Source organism: Stenella coeruleoalba (assembly GCF_951394435.1).
Source record: "Stenella coeruleoalba genome assembly, chromosome: 11".
Classification (NCBI taxonomy): domain Eukaryota; kingdom Metazoa; phylum Chordata; class Mammalia; order Artiodactyla; family Delphinidae; genus Stenella; species Stenella coeruleoalba.
The window spans coordinates 46,891,449-46,907,716 of NC_137157.1; the positions used below are offsets into that span (position 1 = coordinate 46,891,449).

The 16,268-nt window shown below is 41.8% G+C and overlaps 2 protein-coding genes across 22 annotated transcripts in view; one reads left to right on the forward strand and one right to left on the reverse strand.

Annotated features, from left to right (window-relative positions):
* LOC307194899 (uncharacterized protein) overlaps positions 1 to 16,268 on the forward strand; it is a gene marked incomplete at its 5' end in the record, with an annotated part of 247,522 nt that overhangs the window by 188,947 nt on the left and 42,307 nt on the right. For all 20 annotated transcript variants that reach the window (XR_013830654.1, XM_079938311.1, XM_079938325.1 and 17 more), the window contains one exon: positions 5,220 to 5,336. The remainder of the gene's footprint in view (positions 1 to 5,219; positions 5,337 to 16,268) is intronic.
* The window catches only part of MYRFL (myelin regulatory factor like), a 123,440-nt gene continuing 112,393 nt past the window's right edge, over positions 5,222 to 16,268 (reverse strand). The window contains exons 23-25 of one of the 2 annotated variants that reach the window (XM_079938286.1): positions 14,138 to 14,258; positions 13,741 to 13,815; positions 5,222 to 13,608 (exon numbers count right to left, since the gene is read on the reverse strand). In XM_079938286.1, the coding sequence (XP_079794412.1) occupies positions 13,522 to 13,608; positions 13,741 to 13,815; positions 14,138 to 14,258 (283 nt within the window). In that variant the 3' untranslated portion in view covers positions 5,222 to 13,521. Of the gene's footprint in view, positions 13,609 to 13,673; positions 14,259 to 16,268 lie in introns of those variants that run through there. The other variant, XM_079938285.1, reaches the window with a different exon arrangement.

A 16,268-nucleotide genomic window follows, 5' to 3' on the forward strand; every position in this document is an offset into this window, starting at 1 on the left:
GGAAGAAAAGCACAGGACTTGGCTTTCGATGATTGAATGGCTGTACAACCCTGGGCAAGTCTGTTTACCTCATTGAACCTGCCTCCACTTCTGTAAAATGGGGATGTGTCAAGTACCTCACAGGCTTGTCATGAGGATTGAATGGGATGACAAGGAGAATACGTGGCAAACTTTAAAGACTTGCTACTCAAAGTGGTGCCACAGACCGGCAGCTTCAGCATCACTCAGGAGTTCGTTAGAAAGGCAGATCTCAGGCCCTGACCCCAGATCTACTGAGTCAGAATCTGTACTTCAACAGGCTCCCCAGGTTAGTCATAAGCACATTAAATTTGAGAAGCTCTGCTCTAAGGCACCAAATAAATGTAGCCTGTTGCAATTTGGGGCTCTGTTTTCCTTACATATACCACCAATGAGATATAATACGGCCACATTTCAAGGACTGGGTCTTCTCAAAGGCTTCTACATCCTCCTTTCCTGGGCCCTGATGAGTGTGCCCAGTGTGGGGCTACAGTTGCCACCCATATGACCAAGCAGGTTATTCCTAGAGAGCAGTTCCATCTGCTCAGGAAAGGACCACCTGAGAGAGGCATTGCCTTGTAAAATCCTTGGCCATTTTTGAGTTAGGAGAACCAATAAAATGCAAACCCACATATTCATAACTGTCTCAGCCCTGGGAAAGGTTGTTAAATATGAGACTGAAGGGGAGTAGTAGAAGTGGGTGCTAATCTTTCCTGCTCAGAGGCCCTGAGAGCAGCAGCTAAAGGAAGCAGCTCAGAGTGGGAGGGCTTCTTGTCATAAATTTGTCTTTTATTAGATCCCTGTTGTGTATGAGAGACATGTAACAGGGTTGAACATGTTAAACTGGGTTGAAAACTCTATCAGCCCCCTACCTGTTAAGAGATCTTTAATTGTGAAACTGCTACGACACCAGGGGTTGGATAGATAGAATGTAAGGACTCTCTGATGTTTGACTAGTTAGGGGGTTCAGGATATGCTACCCCAAAACACAGCACTTCGGGATATTGAATATTTTAAGCTGAAGGAGTCTGAGAAAAGAGGACTTCTCCCCACTCCGCCACTGTCCTTCTTTCTCCTCTGAAACACTGGCACAAGAACCCCATGTGAGAGGCGCTCTCCCTACACCCTAAGGAAAGGAGCGTCCTTATCTCAGAAAACAAAGTGACACCACCAGAAGAATCTGAACAAACAGGTCTCACTAAGTTTCCCCCAGTTTACTACAATTACCTCATGTTCTTTGACCTAAAATATTTCTCTTCAACTGTTCACTCTTCATCAAACCCAGCATAAAAATACTCAGGTTTAACTATTTCTTCAGGACATTTCCTTATGAAGGCTCCCATATCATGTAAAATGTATACTAAATACATTTGTATGCTTTTCTCCTCTTTACCTGTCTTTGTCGGTTTAATTTTCAGACTCGGCCAGGGACCCTAAAAGCATCAAGAAAAACTTTTTTTCCTCCCTTGCACTAGCTTAACTCCATTTTATATGTATAGATGCACACAGGCATCACTGTTACTTCTTTAATCATCACTGTTATCATTCTTCTCCATCTTCCATTTCCCTGGTCAAAGATTAACCAAGTGAGCACACAAATTTTAATATATATAATCTGTCAAAAATGTCATAATGGAAGTGGAATGATTCCACTTGTAAATCACTACTGACAAATTTTTTTTTTTTTGCATTTCAAAAGTGCAAAATTTAGATGTCCTAAATTTGGTTTAAGAAACAGTCTTTTCCAGAAAGTCTATGACTAAGACATGAATGACAAACTAAAATGCATTAATGAAGTATTAGTGCACAGACTTAAATAATTGTGCATTGTTCTAAAACTTCAAAGGCTGGAGATCTCTGCTGAATAGAAGTGGATCAGGAGAGGGAAAAATCTCCCAATTGGAGAAAGTCTCAACTGGAGAATATCCCAGTTGGGATTATGTGCTCCTCAGGAGTTATACAATTCCAAATTGTTTGTTTTAGCTCTTACCACAAAAGAAAATGGAAACTAGCACATTGGCAGGGCCAGTGGCACCCTCTCCTTGAGCAGCGATTATCTGGTGTAAGGCATGGAGAGTTGCTTGGGAGGACTTGGCTATCGAGATCCTCCCGGGCCCAGAACATGGGAGAGCTGTGTGTCTTCCGGGACACATTTGCACTTCCAAAAAGCTTCTACATGAGTTGATTTTACTCTACCTCAGAGGTAGGATTATATATATATAGCACTATTCAATAACAGACTTCTGAAAGTCTGTCAGAAGGTGCCCATACATTCGCATATATTTATTTACATTCTGTTCTGAAATCTACATTCACCTACGATTCAAGCATCTCTGGCCATGGAGTGAGTGCCCAGGGTCTTTTAAATGAGACACAAAGGGGCTCATCCCAGGGAAAGCAAGTAGAGATCCACAAGTTTGGTTCTAGGACAAAAAGTAGTCTCCTAGGAAGTGTTTTTAATAAAGTCCATCTTTCAGATCATCCCCTGAGCCATGTGATTCAATCAAGGCTGAGTTCTCAGAAGAGGAGACTGCCCAAAAAAAGCTACCTCAGCACAGGTTCTATGGAAGACACGCAGTCCGGTGGCAGTGGTGGCAGACAGAGCTCTCAACACAGGCTTGGCAGAGGCTGTTGAGGTGCAGACACTGATGGCCAGTAACAGCAGAACCTTCAGTGGCCGTCTGTGGTATCAGTAGGCGAGCCATTAAATTTGGCAGTGGTAGTGACCAAGATAACTCACCAAGGTACCACAAAAGAGAAAAGGAGAATGGCAGCTGTCACATCACAACTAAGGATGACCACTTTGCATGAATGGCATACCCTCAGGGACTCTGAGAACTATTTAAGATTGAATTTAAGAGGGGTGAGATTGGGGGTGTGGGGTGAGTCCTGCACAGCAGGTCACATCAGAGACAAAGAAATACAATGAACTTTTTGCTTCCCTCTCCCCAGCCCAAGACTGGTGGGATATGGGAAACAAAGGACAGGATAGTCCAAGTTTGTGGAAGAATGAGCTATAAATCCGAGATTCAGCCATCCGTGCTCACAGAAGGCCCAAATGGGGAACTTTTAACAAAATACTATTATTTTGTTAAAATAATACAAAATACAACTATTCCGTTCGCAGCATTTACTACTCAAACTTATAAAGTTTTTTGTCAGATTCGATTTTATTTTTGATTCTCTCTTCTCCTCCGGACAGATTGGCATTGCTTATCTGCAGTAAAATATTATATGCCAATTTTAGCACAATTAAAAAATGATAATAAAATAATAAATAAAATGCATCGTATGAAAAATGATAGTACTATAATACTGTCACTTGAAGAAAAAAATCAGATTTTCAGCCACCTCAACTACTGCCAAAACCGCCGCAGCGGCTGATAAGCTACATGGATGCCAGGAGCACAGGGTCCACCATTCTCCAACTGTGTTTTCTGTTGAACTTTTCCTAATAGAATTCTCATTCATGCTCACTTCTTCATTAATGGATAACAGTGCATTCTTCAGGATCCATAGTTACGTTAAATGGGGGATGAGAATCATTTCTATCTGTCAGAAATATGGGGATCAAATGAGACAAAGAGGTTTAACTGAAGATATAATTTCCTTCCCTTCCACATTCCCTACTTAGAGAATCTATCCACCACTACCTCCAGCCTAAAAGGGGCAGCCCTACATGCCACACGACCCTCTTACCTGGCCTCAGCTGATTAGATGCCAGTGGACAGCTGAGCCAGGCTGGACCAGTCAGAGTCTCTTTCACAGGAATTTGAAATTTGAGAGACTGAGTCATTTAGCCCTGGAGAGCCAAGTTGGAAGTTGATGGAGACTTGGGGCCTGAGATTATATTTAGGAGTAGCTCTAATGGGTGCAAGCAAATGAGTGGACAGAGAAGCTGGCCTGTAGAAAAAAGAATGAAGCGGCCTTTCAGAGAGAAACAGGCAAGATGCTGTGTGTTTCCCAAAAGAGGAGAGATGGTGGGAGAAACTTCTAGTAACCCCCTAGTCCCCATAAAGCTCAGCTCAAATTTACTTCCTACATTTGGTGTGTAATTCTTCTATATTCTAATACAATAAACCCACTGGTATAGTTTTAGTTTAGCTCCTTTAAGTTTTTGTTGCTTGCAAAAAAAAGGAGAGAAATAATTGTAAGATTGTAACATGGAAAGCACCATACAAATATGAGATTAATTTTGTCTTTGATTGTCACCTAGGACATAGCAGCCATTAGGGAAAGGAGGAATGGATAGGCAGCCTGGCCTTCCAGGCAAGAGCAGCTCCAGGTACCACCTTCCAAACCCTGAAAGTGACCAACACACTCATAAATAAGGTATCAGGATCTGGAGTCATCTTGATTAGGGCTGAGATTCATCACAATTCTTTTGGCTATGTGGCAGAATCCAAATTTAATCTACTAAAGCAAAGTGGAAGTGTGTTAGACCACCTAAGTGCTACATCCATGGAAGGGGGCAGAGGGAAGGGGAGCAGATATCAGGCTTGGAAATCTGTCCTCCTATCTCAGCTCCACTTTCCTTTGTGTTAGCTTCATTCTCAGGCGAGCAATCCACCATGATGCTGGGAGGCCCCAGCGGCTCCGGGCTTACTCCTACCAGCTTAACAACTCCCATGGAGAATACCTCTTTGCTTAGAGTTCCAGTCAGACTCCCAGGGATGGTTCCGATGGGCCTGATTTGGGTCACATGCTTACCACTAAACCAGTCACGGTTGCCAAGGGAATGCAATATTTTCTTTGCTCAGGCTTGGGTTCTTCTCTCGAGTGAGGGAATGGTGTCAACCTCACCTGATTCACAGGGACTGAAAGCTGGGCAAGGTAATTGCAAAAAGAAAATCAGTGGGTGCTACAACCAAAATAAGGAGGAAGGCATTCCAGGAGATACTATGAGCATGAGCACCTGAGACTTAAAAATGAGAAGTAAGCTTTCTTTAGGAAGGAAAACCGCTTTATTTTAAAATGGGCAGAGTGACCAAAAGACTTGTGGGCATTTGTTACATACGGCTGGCCCTTGCCCACTGCACAAATGTTTATCATGCCTCTACCACAGAGAGAGCGCAAGCGGTACCTGTGGATGAGTCAGTCCCTGTCCTGAGGCTCAGCCTCCTTCCTCCTCATCCAAAGTCTCATCGCCAGTTCCCTGAGTCATCCCGTGCCCCACCCAACTTGTTTTGCCTTTCCCACAGTTTCCTTGAATCTTCTGGGACAGATGACCAGCTCTTGGAGCCGAAGAAGAGAAGGGGTGTCTTTCAGAAAGAGGAGTGGCTCTCCCGTAAGCAAAGCTAGCAGAAGAGCTGGCTCAGGTGGGTGGAGGCGTTAATTATTCACTTCGCAGTTCCTGGTGCATTTAAAAGCAGCTTCTTTCGTAGAAAAAATTGATTCCTATGTAACTGCTACCTTTTTCCATTGCTCTGTTTAAACACACACACACACACACACACACACACACACACACACACACACACACACACACACACACACACACACACACACACACACACACGATACTTATCATCCTTTTAAATCCAAATAGGTCAGATATCTCTTCCTGCTTGAAGCCTCTCCTTTTCCTCCCTTAAATCCACTTTCTCATTTACCTGAGAGGCAGGATGTATCACCCCTTCCCTGTACTCTCACAGCACAATGTCAATGTCACAGTTACAGTGCTTTTCATATTGTGTGATGGCTGTCTGGCTAGTCCACCAGACAGTGGATGCCTCAGAAAGGTCAGGAAGGATGCCAGGCTTCTCTTGTGCCTCAGCACTGTACTCAGAGTCTGGCAATAGAAAGTCCTCGACAGATGTTAAAGTGAGTGAGAGAGTGAGAGTGAAAATGAGCAAACTGTTACAGAGCTCGGGGGTTGAATATGTAGAAGATCATCTATAGTGGAGTGTTTTCTTAGAGGTAAATGGCCCTCCGTGAAGTGACTAAGAACCTTTTTCTTCTTAACATAATCTTGAGTAGCTTCTCTACGGTAGATAATTCCAGAGACTGCTCCTAAGAGCCAAGAATACCTACACTAAAAGGAAATGTTTTTCCATAATTGTATAGGATGAGACGCTTGAGATCTTACAACTCACTTCAGGGGAAGACTACAGCAGTTTAATTACTGTCATAATTCATTCAGTGTTTGGATACAGTATGAAACACTCATTAAAGACTTTACAATTAATATGCAATTAATTTAGAAACTTACATAGTTGTGCTGTACAGAATAAAATGCAGAAGTATAAATATAAATGATGAATAATAAGCCATAATGGACTATTAGGGTCTGGAATCCTCTAACAGACAATAGACCATTTGACTTTCTAGTTTCTATTGCAAGTCATTTGCGGATGTTTTAGATGTGCTGGGAGAAGAAAATAATAACACTCTGTTATTCCAAATAATAGCAAAAAATATCACGATGAAAGAGTGGGAGGAATTCAAATCTGTTTCAGTATGTCATCTTGCCATACTCCCTGGTGAATGAGAGGCAATGTTTCTATTTACTCACCTTTCATTTAACAAATGTTGATTGAGCATCTGTTGTGCGCTACATGTTTTCCAGTTGAAGAAGATGGTGGATGGAAATGTAAGTAACTTACTCTAAGTATGATGGACTGAAGCTCATTAAAGGAAGTGAGAATTTCTAACTTGTAACTTACTCTTTCAAAATAATGTCTTCCCAGGGACCATCGTTAATGATTCTTGTACTTGTACACTTTCCACTTTACAAAGAGGTTTTACATAAATATCTCACGTAGGGTCCACAGTAATCCTTAGTGTAGGCAGGACTATTATGGATCCAATTTTGCAACTGGGGAAGTGAAGTAAAGTATCCAAGATGACACCAATGGCGAGTTACTGAGCCAGGACCAGGACCAAGTTTCCTGGCTCTGAGTCTAGTTCTTTTCTCAGTTATTCTGCATTTCAACAGGAGGTCAGACTGATGCAGCTAAAAATGGCTTGAGAATTCAACTCTGGCAAAGACACGTTATCAAGAGTCTTTCTAAAATGTGATCTTGTTTATATTTGTGTGGGGCCATGAAGAAATTGAAGGATTGAGATTGTGATCTTTGGCATCCATCCCTTCCTCCAATAATACATCCTAAGAATTGACAAAGACCTTCTCCATTCACAGAATCCAGCCAAGAAAAGAGGGAGCTGTATATGGAACACTGTTGGTAAACTGGAGGTTTCTGAAGCTGTGCTTCTGCAAGCTTTAAAAAACCACTCATCAAAAATGCACTAGATTTTAAATCCTTGGATGCTTCTTAAGAGCTCAACTGGCTCTTTAGTATAAGACACAAAAATCAATCACATATGTCCTTGAAGAAATGAAAACCAAAACACTTTTAGCTTTGCCAAGTGAAGTTTTTCCTAAAGTGTTCCTCAGAGTGAGGTTGATATTTAGCATTCTTAAGTGAGCTGTTAAGCCCTGGTGCAATATAAATAGATGTAACTTAGTGGCTGGTGACAGGAGATTCCCCTCATGTCTGTCCCTCTGCCCTCTATTCTGTATTATGACTAAATGGACTCTAATAAATCCTATCAGCTCACAGGGCCTGGTAAGTGTATCACTTACCAGAGCCATTAACATGTTAGTGCCTTTTTGGTGGGTCATTATCTGTGTTGGTGGTCTTTTGCAAACTTCAAAGAGTTGTGAAGAAAGGAAAAAATTTCCAAAGGGTAGAGTGATGGAATGATATTGACTGAATTGTCTCACTGTTGAATTCATATGCTTGTTACTGAACCAAACTTGGGTCCATTCACCTGACGTTGAAGCAAAGCCAATCTACTGACAACAGTTGTGGTGAAGGAAAGTACAGCATTTATTGCAGGGTTTATCTCCAATCAAGGAGAATTGGGCAACTTATGCTCAAAGATCCAAACTCCCCAATGAATTTTTAGAGAAGGGTGTTAAAGACAGTGTGAGGGAGAGGGTTGCAGGGTGCTTGATCGGCTTGTGCGCAATTCTCTGATTGGTTGATGATGAGGTAACAGGGTGATATTTCGGGAATCTCAACCATCAACCTTCTAGTTCCAACCAGTCTGGGGTTTACGTGCTGGTGGTCGGCGTGCAATTAACTTCTTCCCCCTGATGGGGGTTTTAGTATCTGCAAAGCAATTCAAGAATATGGCTCAGGATATTATCAATAGCCCTTGAGGAGAAACTAAAGGTCCTTGACTTTGTTTTATGGCTAAACTATTATTTTTGTCTGCTTGACTGTTTTCCTTTGTTTCTTCATTTTCTCACTTCTCTGATTAAATTTGCTCTTTGGAACTCGGAGAAGGCCTAGGAGGCTAAAGCTTTTCTATAAACAAGAGGTGAGGGATAAGGGGGTGGTCTGTTCCTGGAAAGGCCCCTTCGGCGTTCTGCTCGGTTTGTTTGTTTTTTGTTTTTTGTGGTACGGGATCTTCCCAGACTGGGGCACGAACCCATGTCTCCTGCGCCACCAGGGAAGCCCTTCTGCTCAGTTTTATGTTGAAGTCTAATCCCCAGTGTGATGGTATCTGGAGATCTGATTTGGGGAAGGTAATTAGGTTTAGACAAGGTCATGAAGATAGGGCCCTCATGATGGAATTAATGCCCTTGTAAAAAGAGAGACCAAAGAACTTGATTTCTCTCTCTCTCTCTCCCTCCCTACTTATGCATGCATTAAGGACAGATCATGTGAGGACACAGTGAGAAGGTGGCTGTCTCAGCTCAAGAATACAGCCCTTTCCAGACACTGAGCCTGCTGGCAGCTTGATCTTAGACTTTCCAGTCTCCAGAACAGTGAGAAATAAATTCCTGTTGTTTAAGCCACCCAAGCTTCAATTTTGTATGACAGCCCACGCTGAATAAGATATGTATATAGTGGAAGTGGATTAATTTAACACCAGAAAATCTGGCTCACCTCTTATCCTTGCTTAACCTATTTCTGCCTCAGTCTCCTTATCTGTAGAGTGGGGAACTGTGAGTAACTCCCCTCATTCCCAACATCACAAGGTTCTTGTGAGAATCCAGTAAGAGGAGGTTTGTAAACTGCCAACAGAATTCCTTTGTTGCTCTCCTCTTGAGGATCTTTAGTTTCACGACTCAAATAACGTGTTGTTGGGAATCTGCGACTAAAGTTGAAATTGAAAAATTGTGTAGGAAAAATAAATAAAAATGAAAATGGAAGAAGAGGTAGGTTAAGAGCTCTACAAAATGTTTCTAGTTTTAAATGCTGGAGGTCTGAACCCATACATGCTAATTGTTTTAAGTGAATTTTTATGGTGTGGTAGTTTAAAAAAAAAATCTGACAGAGCTTGAGTTCCTATATTAGAACTCAAGAAAAATCGTTGTAATCTTACTTGTTATGTGTTATTGTATATTTTATAGTATTTATATTTTATATCATATAGTATTCTTTATGGTATTTGGAAGCTAATTAAATTAATGCGCAGAATTGAAGTCATGTTATCACAAATGACACCTTGTGGCAGCATGTGATATTTCAGCCCAGCTGTTATGGACTTCATTTCTTACTTTTTTTAAATAATTTTTTTATTTTAGAACAAATTTAGATTTATTTTGAAAAATTATGAAGCTGGTACACAGAGTTCCCATAAACCCCACAGCTAGTTTCCCCCATTATTAACATCTTAACGTTAGTATGGTATATCTGTCACAGAAAATGAACCAATATTGATACTGTACATTATTATTAAGTCCACACTTTATTCAAATTGCTTAGTTTGTATCTAATCTCCTTTTTTGGTTCCAGGGTGCCCTCTAGAACACCACATTTAGTTACCATGTCTTTTTAAGCTCCTCTTGGGAATTCCTTGGCGGTCCAGTGGTTAGGACTCTGCACTTTCACTGCTGTGGGCCCAGGTTCAATCCCTGGTCCAGGAACTAAGATCCCGCAAGCCACGCGGCACAGCCAAAATTTTTAAAAAACATAAAAAAGCTCCTCTTGGCTGTGACCATTTCCCAGACTTCCTTTGTTTTTGGTAACCTCCAGAATTTTGAGTAGTGCTGGCCAGGTATTTTGTAGAATGCCTCTTGTCTGGGATTGGTCTGATGTTCTGCTCATGATTAGACTGGAGTTATGGGCTTTTGAGAGGAATACTCTTATAGACATTTTAATCCTGTGAATTTGGGAATACTCCAGTAGAAATTCAGAAAATTCTCTGGCACAAGGAAAAATTTTTTGGCCTGAAGCAGCCCGGTCCACAGTGGACGTCTAACAACTGGAGAAGTGCTGTAAATACAAAAAGAAACTTGCAGCAAAGTCTATTCTAGTCCTAACTGATTCCAAGAAGCCACAGATTGCCACAGGTCTGTTCACTATCTTAAATCCTTTCGTTCTGAAGTCTTTCAACACATCTCCTGTAATAAGTTTTCTGTGGGGAAAAGACTTTCAGTTTTTTATGGATTAGTGGGGAAACTATTCATTTTACAGAAATCTCCTTATAGGCAACATTACTCAACTAGATATCTGAAACCCCCATATTATCCTGAACATATGTGAGTGAATAAGAACATGGGATTTATGTGCCGAAAGGAACTCCTGTAACTTGGCTACTGACTAGTATTTAACAGCAGAAGAGTCTAATTAATTATGTAATACACATGCATATGCTCTATCTGCAGTTTGGTTTTTACAGTTGATGGAATGCCTCTGTGTGTGAGTGTTCAGTTACTCAGTCCCTTTATTATCCCACTGTAATCTTTATAACTATTCTGTTCTGTATAACAATAACAGCTTATATTTATTTAGAGCCTATCTGAGCTTTACGTATTTTATCTCATTTAATCCTATCTATTGCAGATACTCACTATCCTCTTCTATAAATGAGGAAATTGAGGCTTAGAGAAGTTAAGTAACTCACTCAAGGATACACAAAGTCTGGATTCAGGACCAAGGCAAGGACTGTTTGGCTCCAAAATCTCAGGTCCTACTGGGTTAAACTACCTTTGTGTCCCTAAGTTATTTCGAAATGCCTTTTGTGTCAGTAAGGAACGTGTCTTTTCTTAATAGCTCTTGTAATTTCCATCCATGTGGCACGTGTTTAATCCCATTTGAAAATAAGCAAATGGGGACTTATTCCTACTGATTACCACTGTCATGGGCGAAAAAATATCCATCCGCCTCATCCTACTTGACTCATAGGCTAAACACGGTTCTGGGACCCAATTCCACTGTATGGAGGAGTCTCACCCGCACAGCACCAGACCATTCTCAGACACTAGTGAGGTGTCCAGCAACTCAGCTCGGTTCTCGTACTGTCTCTCGGGGCACAGCTGCAGATTCCACCGGCCGAGGGCTCAGTCCTACAGGACGCCCCACCCCCACCCCCCCTCCTGCCCACTTAAGATGCCAGTTGCAAGCCCAGGTTATCATGTTTGCTTCTGACCTACCAGCTATAGATTAGAGTTGACCCCATCTCCTGCTTTGGGTTTGATTAATTTGCTAAAGTGGCTCACAGAACTCAGAGAAACATTTTACTTACTAGATTCTGTGTTTATTATAAAAGAATATAACTCAGGAACAGCCAGATGGAAGAGGTACACAGGGTTAGGGGCAGAGAAAGGGTGAAGAACATCCATGCCCTCTCCAAGGCTGCCAGTCTTCCCAAATCTCCACGTGTTCACCAATCCATAAGCTCTCTGAACTCTGGATTCATTATATAGGCATGATTAATTAAATTATGATTGATTAATTATGATTGATTAATTGATGAAATCAACCTCCAGCTCCTTGTCCCTCCCCAGAAATCACGGGTGGGACTGGAAGTTCAAACCCTCTAATCATATGATTGGTTGTCCTGGCAACCAGCCCCATCCTTTTGTGCCATCCAAATGTCACCTCACTGACAAAACAAAAGACACTTAGGGAATTTATCTCTCTCAGCACTTAGGGAATTCCAAAGGTTTAGGAGCTCTGTGCCAGGAACTGGGGACAAAATCAAATATACATTTCTTATTGTAAATTACAGTATCACACATGCCAACAGTAAGATAAGCCATTCAGCAGCCCTGCTACCTGAAGCTAGAGCTAGAGTGGCTTGAATCGCCATGTCCTAAAATATAGTGTATTAATGAAAATTTTAAGGTAGGAAGGTCAACAGATCAGAAGATGATCACCATTGAAAAGGTAGTTTGTTACAGTTCCCAAGAGGAGGAGACATGCCATGCCTTGGGGGACCACACTGGGAAGCAGCAGGGTCAGTCAGGAGGCAGGGGGAGAGGAAGCAACCTTGGGTAAAAGCCTTTTTTGTGGTTCCCATGGAAGGAACAGGTGAGGCAGGGGAAACAAACAGGCTTGGGACTGGCTAGTTGAGTAATCGTAGCAGGCGCTGGGCTATAGGGGCTGTCCCTAGTTGTCTGGTACATGGCCCTGGAGTGATTAGGGCAGGTGGATAGTGGCCCCCATTATGAGAACTTGATAAAGGAGGTGGTTGGAGTGTGAGCTCCAGATTTGCTGGTTTGTATTTGAAAAATCGCAGGTGGGCAAGTTGTTTACTATCTCTAGGAACTGGCTAACCCTGGGAGGTGGTGTTCCATGAGGGTCAGCAAGACCTCAAGACGTCAAAACATCAGAATACAGAAAATAAAAGATATAGTTGATAACACTCCAGCTAGAGGATTTCCGGCTCTTCTAAGTTGGGAAGGGCATACAAATCTACCCATAAACCAGGTAGAAATATCCAAAGCTAATTCAGCTATAAACAATGGAAATGGGTCTTAATGCTCTGTAAGAGAACCCCTTATAAGTAGAGGAAGAACAACAAAACAAATCAATGACAACTGGAAGATCAAATGCAACTATCTGAGCCTAGACTGTCTGGGTTACCTTAAAGGACTTGTCACAAGCTAGTGCTTCCCAAGAGGATACAGAAAGTTAGCATCCATCAAACCTTACAAAGTAGAACTGCAATTATTTTTCTTAAGCCCAATTTATTAGCAAGCTACATTCTCTACGCTAGTGTATGTAGTGTGCATGCGTGTGCACACACACATACCTACACATAGCAATAGTTTGCCTAAATGTGAGCTCAGCATCAGACACCACCCACCCCTCCCCCAACACACATTTGGTTATCACAAATTCTCAAGAGTCTGTGTTTAGTGGGTCCAAGTTGACATGGCTGAAATAGGCCTTTTTGTTTTTCTCAAAAGCATTGAGATACATTAAGACAAAGTAAAGTTAAGCCTACCCATTTTGACTTCACAGCTTCCTTAGTAACAGAAGCAGTATTTTCAAATCCAACAGTGCTGTTTACTCCAGGAAACGTTTTCCTCATAGTCATGGCAAAATCAAACACCACATTATCTCAAGTTCCAGCAAACACTTTATTCTCCTCATTAATGTCTCAAAACTGTTGGAAGCCAAAGCCTGGAAAAAGCCCTTTGGCAATAAATGTGAATGTTTTACAAAGAGAAGAAAGAAGTTGCAAGAGGTTGTAAGTTTCCGTTAACTGTATTTGAGTATTTTTCTTTGGTAAAGTCCCCAAACAAACTTGAATAAATTAGACACAGTGTCGATAGAAGTAAAAGAAGTAGTCTGTAAAGAATATCCCAGCAAAATAAGGATCCGTTGAACAGTCAGCTAAATCCTGTCAGAACAAGGGGGAAAAGAAAAGAGAGAATGATTAATGTAAGAATTAATTGTAGCTAAAGTTTATTTATCTATTTATTTATCTAATGGCCCATTTCTTTCTCACTGAAAAGAAAAAAAGAGAGCTTACCGGCGCAGCTACCCGGAAATGGTATGCGCTGTCAAAGAACGGGGCTGCAGGGAGGCTCCAAATGTGCTGATATCCCTAAATAATGAATGAAAGAGAGATCCATTTAATAACTGTATTTTACACTCAGTTGGAAAGAACATAGGCTGAAAAAGCATTCCCTTGACTGCTGTAGGAGAGGTATTTGTGACAACAGCTTTTGATGGTGTTGCTGGAAAAGTCTGCAGCTTCTGAAGGATGCACAGAAGATGCTGAACAAAGCTCTGTGATCAGAGTCAGCAAAGAGAAACATTGGCCTGTGGCTCATGGCATCTCTCTCAGTGAAGAACAGAGGCTGTGCCAAAACTGTAGACACACTTCTAGAATGGGGACAGAATGCCGAGGAGCTGGAAAACGTTACCTGTGTCATCTCCTGGGAGACTTCTTGGTGGCTTTGCATGCCTTTGGCTTCCCTTTTACTATGGAAACACATACTTCCAAGGGTGAACTTGCACTGGAAGACTATCAATGGCTCTGTTGTGCTTCAAGAGACAAAGAAAAGAAAAGGCAAATGGAAAAGAAGTTACCAGCTCCCACTAGGCTACATCTTGATAAGAAGAGGGACTAATGGGAACATACCTTGGAAATCCATTCAAAGTTCCAAATAGGCATGTTATTACACAAAGCTCACGGATGCCAATATACTAGTTCACATCTCATTATAACAGAAACTCAATCTCAGATGACTACTGTTATGGACTGAATGTTTGTGTCCTCTCCAAAATTCGTATGTTTAAATCTTAACCTCTAATGTGATGGTGTTAGGAGGTAGAGCCTTTAGAAAGTTGACTAGGTCATGACGGTGGAGCCCTCATGAGTGGAAATAGTGACCTCATAAAAAGGAGCCCAGGTCTCTCATCCCTTCTGCCGTGTGAGGACATACAGAGAAGACGGCTACCTATCAACCAGGAAGTGGACTCTCACCAGACACCGAATCTGCTAGTGCCTTGATATTGGACTTCCCAATCTCCAGAACTGTGAGGAATGAATGTGGTTTAAGCCACCCAGTCTATGGGGTTCTTGTTATAGTAGCCTGGAACTAACTAAAACTAAAACTGAGATAACATATGACAGTCTCTAAAACCTAATCTCATGACTTAAATCACCTCAACATCAGAACTTCTTATCTTCCTAGATTTTTAAATAATTTTTGGATGTATTCCTTCTCTTTTCACTGGCAGCTGAATTTGCTTCCATCTGAAGTTTCCAGGATTTCAGATTCTGCAGACTCCTGCTCTGAGTAGGTATTGTTTGAATCAGAGAGGCAAACAACACAGGTAGGGATGTGCAGGTGAGCCCCGTTAGGAATTATAAGCCCTTCAAGTATCAGGGTGGAAGACCTGTCAGAAAGAATGGTTCTTCTCTGGAGGCTGGCCCAAGAATCATCATCAAGATGAGATCCATCTGTCTTTGGAAACAATATTTTTGCACAAGTGGGACAACCTACAATCTCGGTTGAGTATATGTGTTATTTTAAGATCACCCATGTTAGAAAAAAATGGTTCTTAATCTAAAAAGCCTGATTTAGGGGCTTCCCTTGTGGCGCAGTGGTTAAGAATCCGCCTGCCAATGCAGGGGACACGGGTTCGAGCCCTGGTCCGGGAAGATCCCACATGCCGCAGAGCAACTAAGCCTGTGCGCCACAACTGCTGAAGCCCACACGCCTAGAGATCGTGCTCTGCAACAAGAGAAGCCACTGCAATGAGAAGCCCACACACCAAAACGAAGAGTAGCCCCCGCTCACTGCAACTAGAGAAAGCCCACAAGCAGCTACAAAGACCCAACACAGCCAAAAAATAAATAAGTAAATTTATATTAAAAAAAAAATAGAAAGCCTGATTTAGTGGTTCAAGATGACCATCTGCCACTTCAGGGGATATACCACTTCACTTATTTCCCTCCATCGAAGCTAGGAACGAATGAGGAAACGATATTCCAAGTTGCTTAGAGAGTGCTAGAGAATAGTACATTTAGCTTTTGCTCTGCCTGTAAATATGGTGGGTTCTAAGTCATGGAATTTTAGCTGCTTGAAACAAACCTTTCCAAGGCAAGCAGTTGGCGTGTGTCATTAGCTCATTGTAGAAGCAAAGTGGATGAGAGAAGGAGTATGAAGTCTGAGTGAAACAGAGGAAGAGATGGGGTGGGGAGGGGGGAGGGACTGATGGAGGAAGAGTAACAGAGCTGGGGAAACAGAGGGAAAGTGGGGAGGACAGAGGAAAGGGAGAAGAGAGGAAATGTGGAAGGGACAAAGGAGAAACTGACATCAAGAGACACAAAATAAACACCATCTATCTGCATGGTATCTCACTGCATAATTTCTGCAAAAGTCTTAAAGTACCATAATTATTTTAAATAGCTGATAAAATAGATTAGAGTTTTGTGATTTTTGGAGGAAAGGCAGTCATAATATGAAGTGCCTGCTATGTGCCAGGAAGGGGCAATGTTCTTAAATATCTCATGTCACTGGGGAGGCAGGAAAGTGATGGCTAAAA